This window comes from Leiobunum rupestre, chromosome 11 (assembly GCF_980474605.1).
Source record: "Leiobunum rupestre chromosome 11, qqLeiRupe1.1.hap1, whole genome shotgun sequence".
NCBI lineage: Eukaryota > Metazoa > Arthropoda > Arachnida > Opiliones > Sclerosomatidae > Leiobunum > Leiobunum rupestre.
In genome coordinates this window covers 18,021,475-18,039,989 of record NC_143394.1, presented here as the reverse complement: position 1 = coordinate 18,039,989, position 18,515 = coordinate 18,021,475, and the positions used below count along the sequence as shown (strand labels likewise).

The window sequence follows — 18,515 nt, the reverse complement described above, 5'->3', positions numbered from 1 at the left end:
GATATGCGGTCGGAACTTTGAGCGTCTATATACGACCATGCAGGTCGCCCAGGACAATGTTTCGTCCTATGGCGTAAGATGGGGCCTAAACTTCCAGCCGCTGAAATGCAAATACATGGTTCTATCCAAGATCAAACAGATTCCGGACGCTTTTCAACTTCAGCTAGGATGCAATATCCTGTAGAGGGTGACGTCATACATATATCTAGGGGTTACTATAGATGACAGTCTCTCATGGGCGGCCCAGATCGACGGGCTGATCTCGACTTCTCCGGAGCGTCTCAATCTTATGAGGGCGGTTTCGGCGAGTGGCTGAGGGGCCGACAGGAGCAGTCCTTAGACTGCTTTATACCCATCTCATTCGCTCCAGGATGGATTATTCCAGCTCTCTCTATGCGTCGGCCACCTCCACTGTTTTTGCTTAGCTCGACAAGGTTCAAAATGCAGCTCTCAGAGTCATCCTTGGGGTCCCGCCCTCAACGGCCATTAGTCTCATGGAAGCGGAAGCAGCGCTTCCACCATTGCGCTTCAGACGCGATTTGTTGGACCTCCTCAACCTCACTCCGTGCGACGCGGCGGACACTCCTGCTTACTCCACCTCCGACTTCGGTCAGGTAGGGGCTGGAAACTGAGTTTCGGCTCAGGCTAACGGAGAGGGTCCGTGCAAACTGGCTGCCTCTGCTGATTGGGAAGCCTGCTGTGGGGCAGTGGGCCTCCGTATGAAGGCACGGCGGTCGGTTTTCCCGGCCTATTGGAGTCACACCGGGATAGCCGGTGCCAGCTGTGCCGGGTTACTAGGACTGCTCGTCGTGCCCCTTTAGGAGCTCTCTCCAAAGGGTTTGACTCTTTACCTACGTAGGTGGGGTGTCGGCTGGAGTTCCTACAGCATAAACTCTTAATCCCACTGCTGTGAGCGAAGTGGGAAATGGTCCACCCATTGCTGCACCTTCTGCTGGTTGAGTGGCTTGCGTCAAAGGTGCGAACATCAGTAGTAGGGTACTACTACCCATGCTGGATTTGTCACCTTTCTGGGCTAGGTGGACGCTGGCGTAAGGCACTATGATGATAGACCTCCGGTGGTATGGACTATGTTACTAGGTACACCGGGCTATAAATTCGGACACACTGCTTACTACACCTCCTTTTTGAGGGAAGGATTGTCTCATCTCGAGACTTTGGAACATCGCTTCCCGTTGGGACGTTTACCATTCCTCCTCAGCGCTTGGCGTTTGGCACAGGCCAACAACCTGAGCTGGCTCTTCAATACCTCCCGTCGCCATTTGTCTTCCAAGGATTCGCCGTCCTGGCAACCGCCCGTCGCGATGATTCTCTCGACTTGGCTCACTACCGCTAAGGAGGACAACTTTTCCTCGCGGCTCTAGAATCTCACGGAAAGAACGCTAAAGTCATCTATACTGACGGCTCGTTGGCTGAGGGCTCGGGTCCCGAGCCCTCAGCTAGAGGTGGGAACTCGCATACCAAAAAGGTACCATTACCCACCCGCAATATCAAAAAAACCGTTAAAAATACCCACCCGACCCGTCAATAAAAATACCCAACCCAAACCCGACTGGGTATACCCGCTAAAACAACACCCAGCAGCGGGTTACCCTTGGGTACCCACGAGTAATTTTTTCCATGTTATTGTATAGAGTAGTTTTACACCCCCACGCAATTAAAGTAATTTTTACAAATTGGTGACTATGAACAAAAGCTATTTAATAATAGGTCGTTGCATAAGTAACAAAATAGTCATAAGTATGACAAAGAACTTTATTAATAAGTGAAAGTCCGTCGGAGATAATTGGAGGATTCGGAACCAGAAAGTCGTCACCGTTTTTCTCTTTGTGGAATTATATACAAGACTAAAGATGTCTATGTCTCAAATTCTAAAATAGGTACCGATTCAACCAGCGCAGAGTTAGCCACATATAGTCGTTGGCGATACAGATTATCAAAACCCAATAGCGTTTGGAGAATAGGAAGTCCCATACTGCCATACTTATTTATTATGTTACTTATGATCGTTGTATATTGGAAATAAGAAATGTAAACAATTTTATGAAATGAATTTATTTTTAAACCTTTGGGTAATTAGCGATGTTTTTATGTACAAATGTTAAATCGGACAATGTCGAGCCGTTGAGCTCGGTTCGTCTAGGGTTAAAGTGTTTCCAGTACACGAAAACGTTCTCTCATCAGTGGCCTCAGAAGCTGGAATGGCTAAAACCCACGAAGCCACCTTTCTTAGTTTCGGGAATTGTTTCGATTTCTTCCAAAATTCCAGGAGATCAAAGTCTGTACCATCTACAAAAAAATGAAATTTTAGATTTACCGCATATACACGGTAAATCATTGTTATTCTCAAACCGGATCGTGGTAATGAATGTCCAATGTACAAAGTAAGCTCGTCAACTTCTTCTTCGGGATCTTCGAATTTTTCCAGTACAGATCGTGACAATTTTTGGGGTGGACCATCCTCCACGACGTCTTTCGAAAGCATTACCTCACCAACGTCTTTAGTAGTTGTTTCCATTAAATGACTTAGATACTTTTTGGCTCGCTCCCGTCTGTCGTCACTGGTAAATTGTAGTTTTTTATATCTAACAAAGAAATAATTTAATTAATTCATCAACCAGATTATCATTGATATCGGTAACTCTTTGTAGTTGGTTCATTTTCAATAGAGTTTCCTTTCCCGTTTGTGAATTTTTCTGATAAGACTCGAGCGTAATTAACTTGCTGTTCCAGCGGGTAGTGACGTCTTGTTTCAAGGTATAAGGAAGCTTGGAATTTAAACCCGTTTTTTTAAAATAGGTAACTAGTGACTTTAGACTGTCGATAGTACTTTTAATAGTTGGAAACCTTTTAGCAAGTAACTTATCCTTAAATGAATGTTCCAGGACCAAATTAAATTTGTGGCATTGACAGGGTAAACGTCGTGGGAAAACACTGATCATATTTGAACCTCCGTCGGTGACTGCTACGGATTGACTCATTACTTCAGACACGTCATCCGACGGAAAATAACTTTGCAAAATCTTCGTACATTGCGCTCTAATATTTACCATTGTTTTTTTCTCATCAGGAAACTCTTCCACTGCTAGAAGATTGTTATTAACCGAAAAATCGTTACCAATAAAGTGAATATTTAATGATAAAAAATGGCGTTGTTTATATTTTTCAGTCCACATGTCCGTTGTAAACGCAAATCTCGGGTAAGATAGCAGCCCCTCTAACGATTCCACGAGTTGACTCTTAATACCCTTAACCACATCACAAAGATGTTTCTCCTTTAAAGTCTTACGATGTTGCAAAACGTCTTTTATGTCTATGGTTCCATGGTGAGCCCCAAAATTCGTAAAAGCCTGCGCAATACGTCGAAATCCTTTTGCTTGAACACTGTATAATGGTCGTAAGTCTTCCGCCAACCCGATCAGAATGGTCTTATTCAACTCATCAACGGCACTTTCCGATACGGATTTCTGCGGTATATCAATTCCGATTGCACTGGTTGAATTGGACTCGGCTATAACTGTAGCGCGATTTTTTCCGCATGATTCTAAATGGTTCAACAAGGAATGCGTACCATTCTTTTTCTCCCACGATAAAATATTCAAACACGTCTTACACTGAACGTAGCTTGTTTCTTTTCCATCGACGGAAATAATTAGGAAGCTTCGCCAAACTAGAGACTTTCCACTTACGTTAGAATGAAACGAAACGCAATTAGTTACGGAGTTAAGCCTGATTAATTCCCTAAGTTCCTTCTCGTCCCAATTGAAAACGTCCAAAGCACTAGCTGTAGCCATAAATAATAACAAGCGATAATAAATATATTATATAATCAGTCTTGTACCGTACATATAGAATCAAGTGTCCTCGCACAGCGATCAACTGCTGGAAATAATATTAAGTTTCTCGCTCGTACGTGACTCAACATTAAAAAAGTAATCATAAAAATATTAAAACATGACTGCAAAAATTCAATACGTTTTAATTTAGGAGAAAAATTATAGATCAAATATCGGGTTTTGACGGGTACCCGCGATACCCACCCACCCTACCCGTACCCGCAGTACAAATTGGTCTAAAAAAACCTGTAATACCTACCCTAAATTTTTCCTAACGAACCCACCCACACCCACCCGCGAACGGGTGGGTTTTTTTGGGGGTACCCAGTATTCGTACTACGGGTTCCCACCTCTAGTGTGGGACAGTTCAGTCCTCTCATCCATTTGATTAATCAGATATGTGTAACGGCCAGTGGCGGAAGTATGCTGACCACCCGTTGGGGGATTGGTGGTCGTCCTCACACTGCCATCCACAAACTCTGCCTCCCGGACGCTTGGGATTACAGGAGTGAGCCACTACTCTCGGCGTTGGCTCGAATTTGGAACTTTGAAGGCGAGGTTTGAATCTCAAGCAGACGTTAAATAAAGTGAGCCCCTTTACAGGGTGGGAAATAAGGAGCTTTTTAAAGTGAACCAGTGAGTGGCAGTGACCATCAACTTAGCCTTCGACTCCGTGCCCTGAAATACCTGAGTTAATCCATAATGTGTATCCGTAGAACAAGTGGAATTAAAGGCCACACTGGCCTTCGAATTATTACAATTTCCTGTGCGAAATTATGACGTAGGGAATGAAAAGACACCTGCTACTCGATTTTCGGGCTGGATTTTTCAAACATCAGTGGGACCCTTTTATTAAGTGGGCCAGTGAACCACTGACCCCTCAACTGACCACCTTCGATTTAATTTTAAACTGACCTAGACAATTTATAACTGCTCATTTGCCTAGTCACACCGCCTCTTCTATAGTATTCGAACCGCTAGATTGGTTTTGGTTGCGAATAGATGAATCAAGGAACCTTGTACAAGTGTGTAGCCGAACAATAATCACGGAACTGAACAAGATTCACGGAATCGAACAAGAATCACGGAATCAAATAATCAAGAGTGGAATCACGGAATATTAAGGAATCATGGCGGAATCACGGAATCTGGCTAGAATCTAGAATCTTAGCAAAATCAAGAATCTTGATTCCAGATTCCTTGATTCGAAATCTCGTACACGATTCATCGAAGTGACGGACCCCTCGGGCTGGGGGCCCTGGGATGTAGCCCATTTAGCCCATGCCTTAAGACGGCCCTGTCTATGAAGATTTTACAAACGAGCAACCCTTGTGGTTTATTCGCGGTGTTAACCATAGATATAAGAAATGTATATACAGTTCTAGATAAATTTCGGGGCGTCTAAGCCTAACATAAAATACGGAATTGACGGATTTTGAAATGACGTTTTAGCGCGCGACACTACAGGTACATGTCTTGGGCACACAGCCTTCTTTGCGTGCTTTTTTGACCATAACATATAGAGGTATTTTCACGCGCAAAATGAATTTTAAAAGCCGTCAATTGACACCTAGCAGACACCGAGGAAGGCACGTGACCAAGAGCGCGAGCTCTCTTAGCATTTTAGTACATTGACCTTTCCGCAGGCGGTAATCTTTAGATACCATCTGTTGGTGACTTTTAGTATAATTTTTAAGCAGGAGACAATGGCTCTCGCGAGGATAGCACGAGCTTTCTTACCGATAGATAGCGCCTTATAAGGATAGCCTGCAAAAATTACGCGTTTCTGCTAGCTGTCACCTCCGTATTCACTCCCTTTGAAATATTTTATCTAGACCTTTATATACGTTTCCATAAGTGGTATTACTCTAAGTACCCAAGACGCGCTGTTCTCTGGGACGTGTTCTCCCCCTTTTCGTGACGTCAGCACGTGAGGTGGTTCAGGGGGCCGTTGCGAGCGCGAAAAATCCTCGAGAGAAAGATTTGAATTTTATTTCTGCTAGTGGCGCCCACTAGTGTGCCAAACGGGAATTAACGGGGCGGAGGGTTAGGCCCACGCAGTATTTTTACCAACCTTGGGTTAGGCCTTTTCTATTGTATAGGAGATTTTGGGGGAAAGAATATTCAAAACTAACCCCCTCTCCGCGAATCGAGCCGAGCCTCGGGAATCGAGAGGAAACTCGAGCATGGACTAATTAATGTATACATTAATTAGTCCATGACTCGAGAGACGTTTGTTTTTTCTTCCCCGTCGGCTTTCTAGTAACCGAGCACTAAAGCGTAAGCCTACCGCGGCAATGGTTACCATTCATTTTAGTAGCAGGTATAGATAGTACTATTTTAGAGAGAGAGAGAGTTTGGCACACGGACAAGCATGGCCCCCATAGGACCCGTTCGAAGTTGGTTACTTAGAGTAATACCACTTATGACGTTTCCTATATATATGGTGTTAACGTTGTACCCGAAACACGTCTTACAATTTTGCACCATCGTTGACTTAAAACGCGATCTCACTGGAGTCTGGGTGTCGCAAAATAATACACAATGTATATACTAATTTAAAGTATTAAATATAATTAAAGGGCAACGCAAGTGAGCTGGCATTTGTGTGAATATGTATGCAAAGTGCGAAAGGGGTTAAAAAGCACGTTACTTTTTCTTTATTTTGCCCCAGAGCTTTCGTTGCCATTTAATTATACGTTTGATTCGCTCGCGTTCTACATGTCGAACAGTCTCATCGTATCGGTGCGGTGTCAGGTTTTCTTATCATAGCATTTTGATACTGGTCTTGTGGATTTCATCCTTACGGCAGTCAATATGAACTTAAATTGAAGTGACCCATTATTCCGACTTTCCCATCATTTTCTCTCACACAACCTTCACAATAGCTTCATTTTCAAGCGATTTATTGCAGAAATAACAAGAGTTAGCTGGGTGGTAAATTTTAAACGCGATTACATGAAGAGCGGTGGACGCGTTTTAAGTCAACGAAGCCGCAAAATTGTAAGACGCCGAATTAATTTCCATTATTTAAATATAATACTTGCGTTTTGAGATCTAAATTCTACCTACATAGATTTTTCTATTGGTAGTGTTACGATTTCTAGGCTGTTGGGTGCACCCATAGAAATCTCATAGGTAACTAGAATGCTGCCGTGTAACTGGCAAATGGACCAAACGCCGTGGCAGACGATAGCCAGATATCAGCCAATCAGAGCTCAAAGAGTGGTTCTGCCTAGAATTTAATGTCACCAGCGAGAATGACGTCACCTAGCTCCCGCGATAGAACCACTGTACGGTCTCTCATTGGCTGAAGGTTCAAAACGGACTGGCGACAAGCTCGGCCGTAGGCGGCAGCATTCTAGTTACCTATGAGAATTCTATGGGTGCACAGTACTCGCGTTATAAAATTGGAAATAATGAATAATTTCTAAAAGATCTGGCACCACTGCACCGCGCGCACCAAGATTTTCTGCAGCAGACAGCTTGGATCGGAGAGAGATAAACCATGGACTAATTAATTAGTCCATGGATAAACGCGGATAAACGAAAACGGCTTTGGAGTTGCCTCGCCTCGTATTTTGTAATAAGTACAGAAACGTATCAGTTGCATTCAGCAATAACTGGTCTATTGTATTTTAAAAATTTCTTTGATAGCAAGATAAAATAATTTGTGATAATAGACTTAAACGCGCCTTCCCAATCGACCGCCATTACCTTACAGTCTACCGGGACGTTGATGAACACTCCGTTTTTGGGGGGATGAAATTTCTGCGTTAGAAGGCTGGCTCGTTGGTTGTGTGTGTGATAATGGCGGCACCCAGTTTCTAAAAAGAGTGTATAGATAATAATACTAGTGAAATAGTAGTAAATAAGTACAGTATTGTTATTACTAGCGTAAATGTTTTAGTTTATTAGTATCATATGTAACATAGTTACTCATAAGTGTGCCTCTGTTTAACATCTCGGTATTAAAAAATTTAAATGAGACTAACGTAGTGTAAAACTTGCTTTAACTACCTTCCCTCCCCGCCAAACTACTTTTGATGACGATAAAATCGTCATCGACTGGGAAGTGACGTCAATTACGTCATATCCATACAAAATGTTTGTCTCATTGAGAAAAAGTTATTTCTGGCACACTTATGATTAAATTGCATATGATTGTATGTAACCAAAGTTACCTCTTTCTCTTTTTGGAAACAAGTGGTTCCTATTTTAATAAAATACATTCTATTAAACATGTATTTTTTTAAAATGTGTTTAACAGTTGAAGTTCTAGCGGTCTATTAAAAGGCTGGCGCTATTTCTGGGGGGGGGAGGTAGTTTTTCCCCTTAGGCGCCGCCGCCGCCGATTTTTTTCAACGCCGCCGATTATTTTCTGCAAATCGGCGCGCCACGCCGCCGCCGGACTAATTATCGTTCCCGCCGCCGCCGTTGAAAATTGGTTCGGCGCTATGCTCTAGTTATGGCTCCTCGATGCTTCATTTCCACATGTAGAAAACGATTTGCGGTGGACGTTAATGTGTCGTTGTACAGGTTAAAGTTTGGGTTTCCTTAAACCTTGGGGCATTTTGAAATGTTAACAAACGGCGGGCTTTCAAATTGATGATTTCGTAAAAGTGACTTCAGGAAGTTCAGTGAGCCTAGTGGAACAACAACTCAGGACTATAATTACTGCAATATCCGTTTTTTTAAAAACACTATTTAACATTGTAAATATCGGTCTTCGTTGAGTACTATCTCTTATGTTGTTTAACAGTGGAATGTTGAATTTAAGCAGAGTGCGAGACATTTATCTTGGCTAAGCTTCTAAGACAAAAAGCTTATTTAAAATAGAAGGTAAAGCTTTGAAAAAAAAGACAATTATCAGTACGATTGTTGCTGTTTAATGAAACGACTGTCGTCTCGTCAATTCGTCATAAGTGTCATTCGTTAGTGTAATGTATTTTTTCTGGGATATAATAAGGTTTTTGTTTATCCAAGTTTCTACAAATATAATAATAAATATAATATTACTTACTTTAAATGTGAAATAACCTTTAAATACAAAGGTTAATACTAAGGACCTTCAGTCACTGCTTCTCCCAAAACTGCCATTGACATTGCCTGCTATTTTTTTTAAAAGTTAGGCCTATGTCAGGCCTAGGCTTAAATATTATCAAAGCGAACCTAAACGAAATATTATTTATCTTCCTCACAATGGCATTTAAATATTCCTTATAATAAGTAAATATGAAAACAAAACTAAAAGTTCAAAAAATCTTAACACTTATTAAATAAAAATCCAAAAACGTTGAAATGGTTCATGTGAAAAACTCCAGCAAAAACCTATGGGAATTCTGCAAGCTTGGATCGGATGGATCCTGTAAAAATCGTCTGAGCTTCTACTATTTTTAACCGCCATGTTATGGCGCTAGCGGCTTGCCATAGTCAATGAATGGCCGCTGATTGGCTGAAGCTTAAGTAAAAACTGTATAATCATTGGTCGTTGCTACAAAATGACTTGGCGTCAGTTTCTCCCGTAGACGGGAGCATTCTAGGAAGGAGTATAAGATTTCTATGGTAGTGCCGCTTGTAACTTTGTAAGAACCTTGGGCATGAGTAGGAATTAAACCATTCTCAATAAAATACTAAAAATGTTTTTGGAGATACAAAATTATTTCAGCTACAGCTCTACTCTTAATTCAATTTATTTGAAGGGGTTTTACAAAAATATATCGTTAAATAACAAAAGTGCTGGTAAGTTAGCCATTCAACTCATTAATCGTCGTCTGCTAGTTCGTCTGCATTAAAGCTCTAAATTTTATCAATGATTGAGTAATCAAAGTAGGTTATCAGGGACAAACTCGGTTACGACGTTTAAAGGTAAGTTATTTTATTTTTCTAGATGACAGTCGTATAAATATTGATTCGGTTTATATTTATAAATTATAATCTGTAGGTACAATATTCAAACTGTTTGGTTCTTTAGTAATACTGCTAATGTCATATAGTAATGAAATAATAAAATCCTTTTAGGCTTACTTATATCACGTGCTGTTATTGTAAGGGTGTTAGGTTTCATGCTAGATTTGACACAGTAAACACACCCCTTTTCTCCATTTCTCTTGCTCCTCTGATATGAGATGCACAGACACTGGTGACAAAATTTTCCATATTGTAGCTGTCATTTTTTTGTGTCAAGTCAGGTACACACCTATTTTGGTCCTTTTTTCTATTATTTTTATAATTTATATTTTCAATTGCCATGAATTATAAGCTTAATTTTGCTACAAAAAAAGCCAAGGGAAGTAAAACTGATTATTTATGCCTGCATGCTTATTGAGTTTCTCTTATAATTGAGTGTGGGTGTTAATTTACTGGTGACAGCTGTATTGATGTTTATCAACTTCCTGACAAGGCTTTGGCTTAGTCTATAATCTTCTATAATTATTGTTGAAGAGCTGGTACTACGACATTGTTGTAAATTCTTATAGACATTCGTAGCTCTAGATTTTCATTACCAGTCATTGTAATATTTCAACATGGCAATTTAAAGTTGTTCAAATATTCCATATTGAACATTTTAAACAATTACTGCTATTATAACAAATGTTTTTAAATTAAGGAAGTAGCAGTAATTAAAAAAATGTAGTAATCAATTCCTGATCAAACACCATTTTTTTTTATGGTTGGATAATTAGTACTAAGTATTAAATGGGTCAAATTAATTACACATAGAAACCGAACACGTTCTTAATCGTTTAGAAAGGGCACCCTTATATCTATTTCAAGTAATTGCGGCTATCTTAAAATGAGTTGTATTACTCAAATATCAATTTGTTAGATAAATCATTGTAAAAAAAAATTTAGTAAATATTTTATATTCATTCTGTTTAGCAGGCTTTTGATTAACATGCTTTTGGTACCAAGTGAAATCATCAACATATAGCAATGGTATTCGAGTCGGTAGTTGTTGATCTCATAAATCGATTCCTCGGGGATTATGTCGTTAATTTGGACAGGTCTCAGCTGAAGCTTGGAATATGGGGTGGTAAGTAAATAGTGAATAGTATACCTTTTAAAATACAGCTTTGAATTCTAAAAATTTTAAATGTTTTTATTGTGCCTTTTTGAAATTTTACACAAGGGAATCTAGAATAATGCCTTGCTTCTTTTGTATACTAAGCTATACACAGTCTTTGTCAAAAAACTGCTCAATGAACCCATCTTATTTATGAAATACCTTTTACTATTTTAAGGTGATGTAAATTTGAAGAATTTGGATGTCAAAGAAAATGCTCTTGATGAGTTTGATTTACCCGTTAAAGTCGTCTCAGGACACATTGGTTTGTTAATTTTTGTTACAAGTGTTGTGTGTCACTAACTTACTATATATTTCCCTTTTTATGTATGGTTTATGTTCACTAATTATAGTAATAATAAGCAGCTTTTTTATATTACCATTGAAAATTTGGTTTTGCAAATTATTCTTTTAAATTCCGATCAGTTGTAATAATATTTCCGAACCGGTTCGCAATTATTTTTACTATACATTAACTTTTTACCAGAGTCAGCTAGTTTAATAGTGTTTCAATTTGTTGATAATATCAGGAGTAAATAGGGGGATAGTAGGCATTTGTAGCTTTGTTCAGAATGTGCAAGTCAGCATAGAATCCAATCATAAAACATTGGAAAACTTTGTGTAGCTACCTTGCTCTTATAAATTAAATAAATTTTCCCAATAAATTTTGTAAAGACCAATTTTTTAATTCCCTAACAACTTCAGTAACTAAAGTTATTGGTAGTTCTGAAATACATTTTCAGGCTGGTTATGGTAAGTTAACAGTTTACTAGGCTAGAAGAAACCCAGCTGTTGGCTGGCGTGTAGAGGCTTGTTTTCATTAAGATGAAAAAGTCACGACGGTGGCAATCGTAGCAAATAAATCCCTGTTACATTTATTACAATATTTTTGCTTTGATGCTCGCTGTTGTGGATTTTTTTATTTATTTCACTAATAGGAACTTGGCCTACCAAGCCGAAACAGCTTTTGCGCAGGCACTTACAGGGAAGAATCATTCGCATGAAATGAATGTACAAAGTACAAAAAAGAAATAATATTAATAATAATACAAAAAAAAATTTCATACCGTACAAATGGCACGAATATTTAAGGGGAAAGAACAGCTCAGTGTAGGAATTACGGGGTGACAATTAAGTGGTCAGTTACAGAGGAGCGGAATTTATGGTAGTCCTTTATTAAAACAATAGACTGTGGAAGTTTATTCCAATCGTTAATAACAGAATGGGAAAAAGAATTGAGTACCTGTGCTGTGTTGGCACGTGGTTTGCTGAATGAAACATTTACGTAATTCATATTAACTCCAGGCATTCCAAATTAAATTTTTTTGTGTTACAAAAATGGAAAATATTACCGAAAATAAGCCTTAACCCTCAACCGAAACGCCAGCTTAAGCTAGGGCCAATTCATGGCGCTTAGATACATCTTACTTGCTCGGAGAGTTGGTTGTATTCACCCATGTAAAAACTCCAAAAAGGAGAGAGAGAATAGGTGGGAAAATGCTTGAAAAGTGCAGTCTTTAAAAAATTACAATGATGACCACTCCCCCAATTTACTCCTGATAATATTAAAACTCTATCTAACTTGATCTTCAAGCAGACCTTGCTGCTGCTACACTGGGTCATAAATCATGGTCTGTCTTTTATACAGATAAATGTTTAATGAACTGACCCTTAAATTTAATACTAACTCTTATTTCTGGTCCCCACTGACAATTAACCCAGAACAAATGTACAAATTTGAAAGACTTCCTGCACTCTCTATGCTTAAACCCCTCAAAATTCAACCTATTCATAAATAATAACGTTTGCTTACTGCATTAATTATTTTATAACAATTGGTTCCTTTTTGGATTACTACTCACTGATTGTGGGGCTCCATGCCTGAGGCTAAGATCAGTGGTCTGCCTTTCTTTCTATTAAATTTTGGGTGCACCACTGCTCTAATGCAGACTTCTAATTATTCTTAATTGACGCCTTTTAAAATTCATTTTGCCCGTGAAAATACCTCTACATGTTATGGTCAAAAAAGCACGCAAAGAAGTCTGTGTGCCCAAGACATGTACCGGTAGTGTCGCGCGCTAAAACGCCATTTCAAAATCCGTCAATTATATGCTGATTTTTTATTTTTTAACTTAACTACCATAAATTTAAAACAATGGGTAAGCTATTTCCTACAGAAGATATATCAATTGAGAAGTTGCACCCCATAAATTAATGTTGTGTTGTAACCAGCCTGAAGCAGAGCCACGACCTGAAAGGTCACCGAATATTTTAGTTGCTTTTAAAATAAATTTCACTCCTTTAAACCATGAAGTATTTAAAACATTAATATTCTTAAATTTGTTTTTATTAAATCATGGCAGTGATGGTTTTTTAAATTTTTGTTTCATCCACTTTAGGTAATTTAACTCTGAAGATTCCATGGAAAAATTTATACAAAGCCCCAGTTGTTGCAATTCTGGATAGTGTGTATGTTGTTGCTGTGCCAAATAAAGGTAGGATTATCAATTAAAAGGTGTTTCTATAAAATACGGGAAGTCACGTACAAATGTTTTTTCTGCATCACTAGCTATAGTTATTGAAGATGGAGAGCACGCGCTGGAGGCGATAATGTTTTTGGTATTCGTGCCAATAAACTACTTTAAAGCTTAAGCTCGTTTTTGTTTTATTTTATGGAAACACCTATTGATCGAAATTGAGCTATATTGGAGTTTCATCATATTCATTTCAAGATAATGTCTTAGCATTGTTTCGGTGTACAAAAATGTTTATTTCCCCACATTGCATACTTCCCCACATTTTTCCCCTTTTCCCCTAATTATTTACATATCTTTTCTTCTAATTTATACATTTTAAATTAAATTTCTTCAAAATTAAATCATGTACAATTAGTTATTAATTTTACTTACTTGGAAAATGGTCTAAAATCTTGCAACAGAGGTTGCTAGAGGCCTGTGTATGAGGCTGTACCATCTGCACACCACTGACTGCAGTTTGAATGGATTACCTTGACTAAGAAGATTAAATAATGCTCATTCAAACACTAGAGTATCTGTCTAACCTCTCAAAAGAGCTTTTGGGTCATTCCAGGACAGATTTTCCCACTTGTTCACCCGACCATCGCCAAATTTTGTGAAAACTTTTATTTAGGGTTATTTTGGCTGTAGAAGTCGATTCTGAAATTTTCGGGAAGATTGGTTGAGCGGATGCTGAGATACAGTGTAGTCACATTTTTGAAAATGACATTGAACCCTACCATTAACCATTTTTTATCTCAGCTTCTACTTAACCCAAAAATTCGAAAGAGGGCTCATTTTAAAGGAATTGAAGAGCGCAATGTAAATAAGCACTTAGGTTCATGCTATATATAAGATAATAGCTCATTTTTAATTTTCAAAATTTAATTTTTTTCCGTATTCCCTACACGTGCTTTAGTTGCAGTCAAAAAACTGCGAGGGTAATATGTTTTAATCATATAAGTTAAAATGTTTTGTTTCCATGGTTGAATTTTCAATTATAATGAGTATTAAAATAACGACTGATACTTCATGGTGTTTTTATTATTAAAATCTTTAAAATTTAAAATTTTTATACATATTCTCGGAGCTATCGGGTTCGAGACCCCTCGTCAAGCGGTGTTCTTCTTGTAATATGTTTTGTTTTCGAGAAAAAAAAATTATTTTGTATACCCCTCCTTAATTGGCTCTGTATCGTTTTTTAGTTAACACCCTGTATATATTTTTTAAATTTCTATATATTTTTTTAAGGAGGGGTATACAAAAAAATTTTTTTCTCAAAAACAAAAAATATTACCCTCGCAGTTTTTTTGACTGCAACTAAAGCGCGTATAGGGAATGCGGAAAAAAATTAAATTTGAAAATTAAAAATGAGCTATTTTCAGGGTCGAAAGTCAACTATTTAAAACTTGATTTATTGTATTTCATCTTATATATAGCGTGAACCTAAGTGCTTATTTACATTGCGCTCTTCAATTCCTTTAAAATGAGCCCTCTTTCGAATTTTTTAGTTAAGTAGAAATAAAAAACGGTTAATGGTAGGGTTCAATATCATTTTCAAAAATGAGACTACACTGTATCTCAGCAACCGCTCAACCAATCTTCCAGAAAATTTCAGAATCGACTTCTACGGCCAAAATAACCCTAAATACAAGTTTTCACAAAATTTGGCGATGGTCGGGTGAACAAGTGGGAAAACCTGTCCTGGAATGACCTTTTTGGAGAAGTCTAGCTACCACTTTTAATATATCAGTGATACTATCATTGTTTAAAAATATTATATTTACATTTTTTTATTACTTATTAATAAAGATTTATTATTAAACAGGAGTAAAATATGATGAGGAAAAAGTAGAAAAGTCAAAGCAAGAATTAAAACAAAGAGAGTTGAAACGCATAGAAGATGCAAAACTCAAAGAAGAAATGAAAGGTACATTATATAATATAACCAGGAAACTATATGTATTGGATAGATTTCCACAGTGCTTAAAAAGTGGCTCGAGAAATGGGCGCGGCTTAAATGTAAGGTGTAAAGTTTTTTAAAAATTTATCAACAAGAAAACTGGTGTCAAGGGAAGAAAATGATCAAAGAGAGATCTTATATACTTCTGTTAAAGCAAAATTCGCCTACTTGATTCATAAATACCCAAAATGGTAAATCAATGAGGAAGATTTTTACTCTGACTATGCTGAAGATGGCATAACACAAATGTAGGGGGCCTTAACACTTCTATTTAAAAACAGCATGTGTCGTATGTTAATTGCAATGGACTGCATTCTGTGCTGTTAATAAATGGAAGTGGGAAATCCTCATAATTTTGAGCAGTGCCATTCAGCATAGAGTAAAAATATTTATCACTGGCGAATGTTAAGGGATTGGGGGGCTAACGTGAAGCGAGTGGAGGCGAGGGCGAACGTTAAGCGGGTGGAGGCGAGGGCGAACGTTAAGCGGGTGGAGGCGAGGGCTAACGTGAAGCTAGTGGGGGCTTATTTCAACTAGGTATGTGTTTGAAATTCGCAAATTTACCACCAACAACACCTTTTTGGCTCTGTCTTAGTGTTAATTCATCCCGTCCCAAAATCACTAACAGATTTTCAAGTAAAACATTTTACATGCATTAGGAAAAGAGGATAAAAAAGCTGATACATTTGCCGAAAAAATGGTCACCCAAGTTATTAAAAATCTCCAAGTCAAGATCATGAGAATACACATCAGATACGAAGATTCATTCACAAACCCATCAATTCCGTTTTCTTTGGGAGTGACCCTTCACAACCTGTCACTTGAAACCACCGATGAGAATTGGAGGCCTTGCGTGCTGCAAGAAGAAGCTAAAATGATTCATAAGGTTACTATCCCTGTTATGTTTTCATAAAATTTCCTTAAAATAGCAAGTGGATATTATTTTGGTAGGTGGTTCTATTAGATGGCTTAGCAGTGTATTTAAACAGTAGCTGCCAGTTGTTTACTAATATGCAACCAGAAAGGAGGGAAGAAGCTCTCGAGAAGGCTGTCGCTACATCTAAAATGAAACCTAAAGGCATGAATTATAGTGAGTTTTCAATTTTTATCAACTTTTTACATGTTAGGTGAAAAGGAAACCATTATACTTCGACATCATAACTTAGTGTGACCTTTGTAACTTTCAACATTAGCTAATAGTTATGATGCCAATAGATGATGAAATATTTATTTAAACTATTAAAGTCAAGCTAGTTGCGATAAGTTACTTTTAAAAGAAATTAAAAAATTTCCATTTTTAGATTATTGTTCTTATTCTAAAAACAAAAACTTCATTTTTTCAGATATGTATTACTCTTTTGCAGCTCTTACCTTTTTAGCCTCGTCCTCTAGTGTAGAGGAAAGGGTGTTATTTTTGCTCCGGATGTATGTGGTGGTGAATAATACAGTGGAAGCTATAGCTCCGTATAGGTCTTCGGGAATCGACGAATTCTCTTCAACGGCACTCGATATAAATTTAATTCAGGCGCCATTTGATTGGTATTAATTCTCTCTATCTACGTATGCCAGTCCTAAGCCGCGGTTTTTAATCAAAAGGGGATATTTGGCCCCCTGATTGGAAATTACGGTGTATAGGTCCCTGGGAATCGACAAACTCTCTTCAACGGCACTCAATATAAATTTATTTCAGGCGCTATTTGATGGTTTTTAATCATAGGGGTAAAATCAAGAGTGCTAGGAGAAAGAGGCTACTATTTTGGCTGTGCCATCTTTTCTTTATTTGAATAAACATTTTCACTCATTTCCTTTTAGTTTTGGGTCCAATCAATTCCGTTGCTCAGTTGAAACTAAATCCAAAACCCGAGCTGGATGGATCAAACTACACCATTCCAAAAGTGTTTTTAAATATTGCCATGGATGAAATTGCTTTAGGCATTACTAAATCCCAATATCAGCGCTTAATGGAATTTCTTGATTCCATGGATAGAATGGCAAGATCAACGTCGTACTTGAAATACAGACCTGGAGTGCCAATACATGGAAATTCAAAAGCTTGGTGAGTGTTCAAAATTAAAATGGGCATAATCTGAATGATATATAAACAAATGACTTATTGTACTGCATTGAATCTGTATGCTGGATTATTTGAATTAGGTTCTATTTTAATTGTAATATTTTCAGGTGGAAATTTGCAATGAACTGTGTTCTGGAAGAAGATATTAGACGTCAAAGAAGAAATTGGTCTTGGAGGAATATGAAAAGTCATAGACAGCTATGTAGAGTGTATCGTGATGCGTATAAAGAAAAAATACTGTCTAAGAAGGTTCCCAAAGATTTAGAACTTCAATTACTGGTATTTATTCAATCAAATATGTTAATTTTAACTAATTATTATAAAAATTTTCCTGGTATCTACTAATTCATTTTTAAAACTTATTTTCTTTATTTGATTTTATAGCAATGTGAAAAAAGTTTAAATGTTTTTAACATCACAGTCGCAAGAAGACAAGCTGAAATTGAGGTAAGCTGGATAGTGTGGATAGCAAACATTTTTAATGGCTTAAATTACAATTACTACAAGACTGACAATGAAATGGAAAATTTTAAAATCATAATAAACAACGAATTGAGGAAACCGATGCCCTTATAACTTTTAATGAAAAATTAAAGCTACCTGTGGTAGAAATTTATGGATGGAAAAATGACAGGACTATTTTTAAAAATCAAGAGTAAAATTCTTAGTCTTGCTAAATATTCAATTAATTTTATATCATTATAATGGAAATGTGCTTACCATCTCTTTCGTGAAAACTAGGGATGTGAGAGTTTGTTTTAGCCTACCGAGTTGAGTTAGAGTTTAAAATTTTATTCTAGCAGAGTTCAAGTTCGAGTTTGAAAAATGAAGGGAGTTTTAAGTTAACCCTTTTTCTAGGCTTCGAGCCCTTAACAAGTTTAAAAATCATTAATGAGGTGGAAAATATTAACGAGTTTTCATATAATTAACGAGTTTAACTAGTATTCAAACAAATGAACAAATTTAGCCAATTAAATTTTTTTATTAGGAGCATTAACCTCCTTAGGCTTCTTTATTTCGTGAAATTTGCATTTGTTAAAAG

At 37.6% G+C, this 18,515-nt stretch overlaps 2 protein-coding genes across 9 annotated transcripts in view; one reads left to right on the top strand and one right to left on the bottom strand.

The window, feature by feature from the left end:
* Positions 1-2,058: 2,058 nt before the first annotated feature.
* Positions 2,059-10,015, bottom strand: LOC149921876 (uncharacterized). Of its 5 annotated transcripts, none has more exons than XM_090163627.1 (3): positions 9,882-10,015; positions 2,371-2,603; positions 2,059-2,307 (listed from the first exon to the last, which is right to left on the bottom strand). In XM_090163627.1, the coding sequence occupies exons 2-3, from the start codon at positions 2,534-2,536 to the stop codon at positions 2,120-2,122; spliced, it is 354 nt and encodes a 117-aa protein (XP_090019753.1). In that variant the 5' UTR covers positions 2,537-2,603; positions 9,882-10,015; the 3' UTR covers positions 2,059-2,119. The 5 variants fall into 5 exon arrangements, with proteins under 5 accessions (XP_090019753.1, XP_090019754.1, XP_090019752.1 ...); XM_090163628.1 differs by lacking the exon at positions 9,882-10,015 and adding an exon at positions 7,572-7,596; XM_090163626.1 differs by lacking the exon at positions 9,882-10,015 and adding an exon at positions 4,114-4,657.
* Vps13 (vacuolar protein sorting 13C) overlaps positions 9,670-18,515 on the top strand; it is a 110,208-nt gene continuing 101,362 nt past the window's right edge. For 2 of the 4 annotated variants that reach the window (XM_090163619.1, XM_090163616.1), the window contains exons 1-10: positions 9,670-9,722; positions 10,737-10,890; positions 11,099-11,185; positions 13,320-13,415; positions 15,265-15,366; positions 16,059-16,285; positions 16,351-16,489; positions 17,212-17,455; positions 17,581-17,752; positions 17,858-17,920. In XM_090163619.1, coding sequence (XP_090019745.1) covers positions 10,791-10,890; positions 11,099-11,185; positions 13,320-13,415; positions 15,265-15,366; positions 16,059-16,285; positions 16,351-16,489; positions 17,212-17,455; positions 17,581-17,752; positions 17,858-17,920 — 1,230 coding nt within the window. In that variant the 5' untranslated portion in view covers positions 9,670-9,722; positions 10,737-10,790. Of the gene's footprint in view, positions 9,723-9,993; positions 10,046-10,736; positions 10,891-11,098; positions 11,186-13,319; positions 13,416-15,264; positions 15,367-16,058; positions 16,286-16,350; positions 16,490-17,211; positions 17,456-17,580; positions 17,753-17,857; positions 17,921-18,515 lie in introns of those variants that run through there. The other 2 variants (XM_090163618.1, XM_090163617.1) reach the window with 2 other exon arrangements.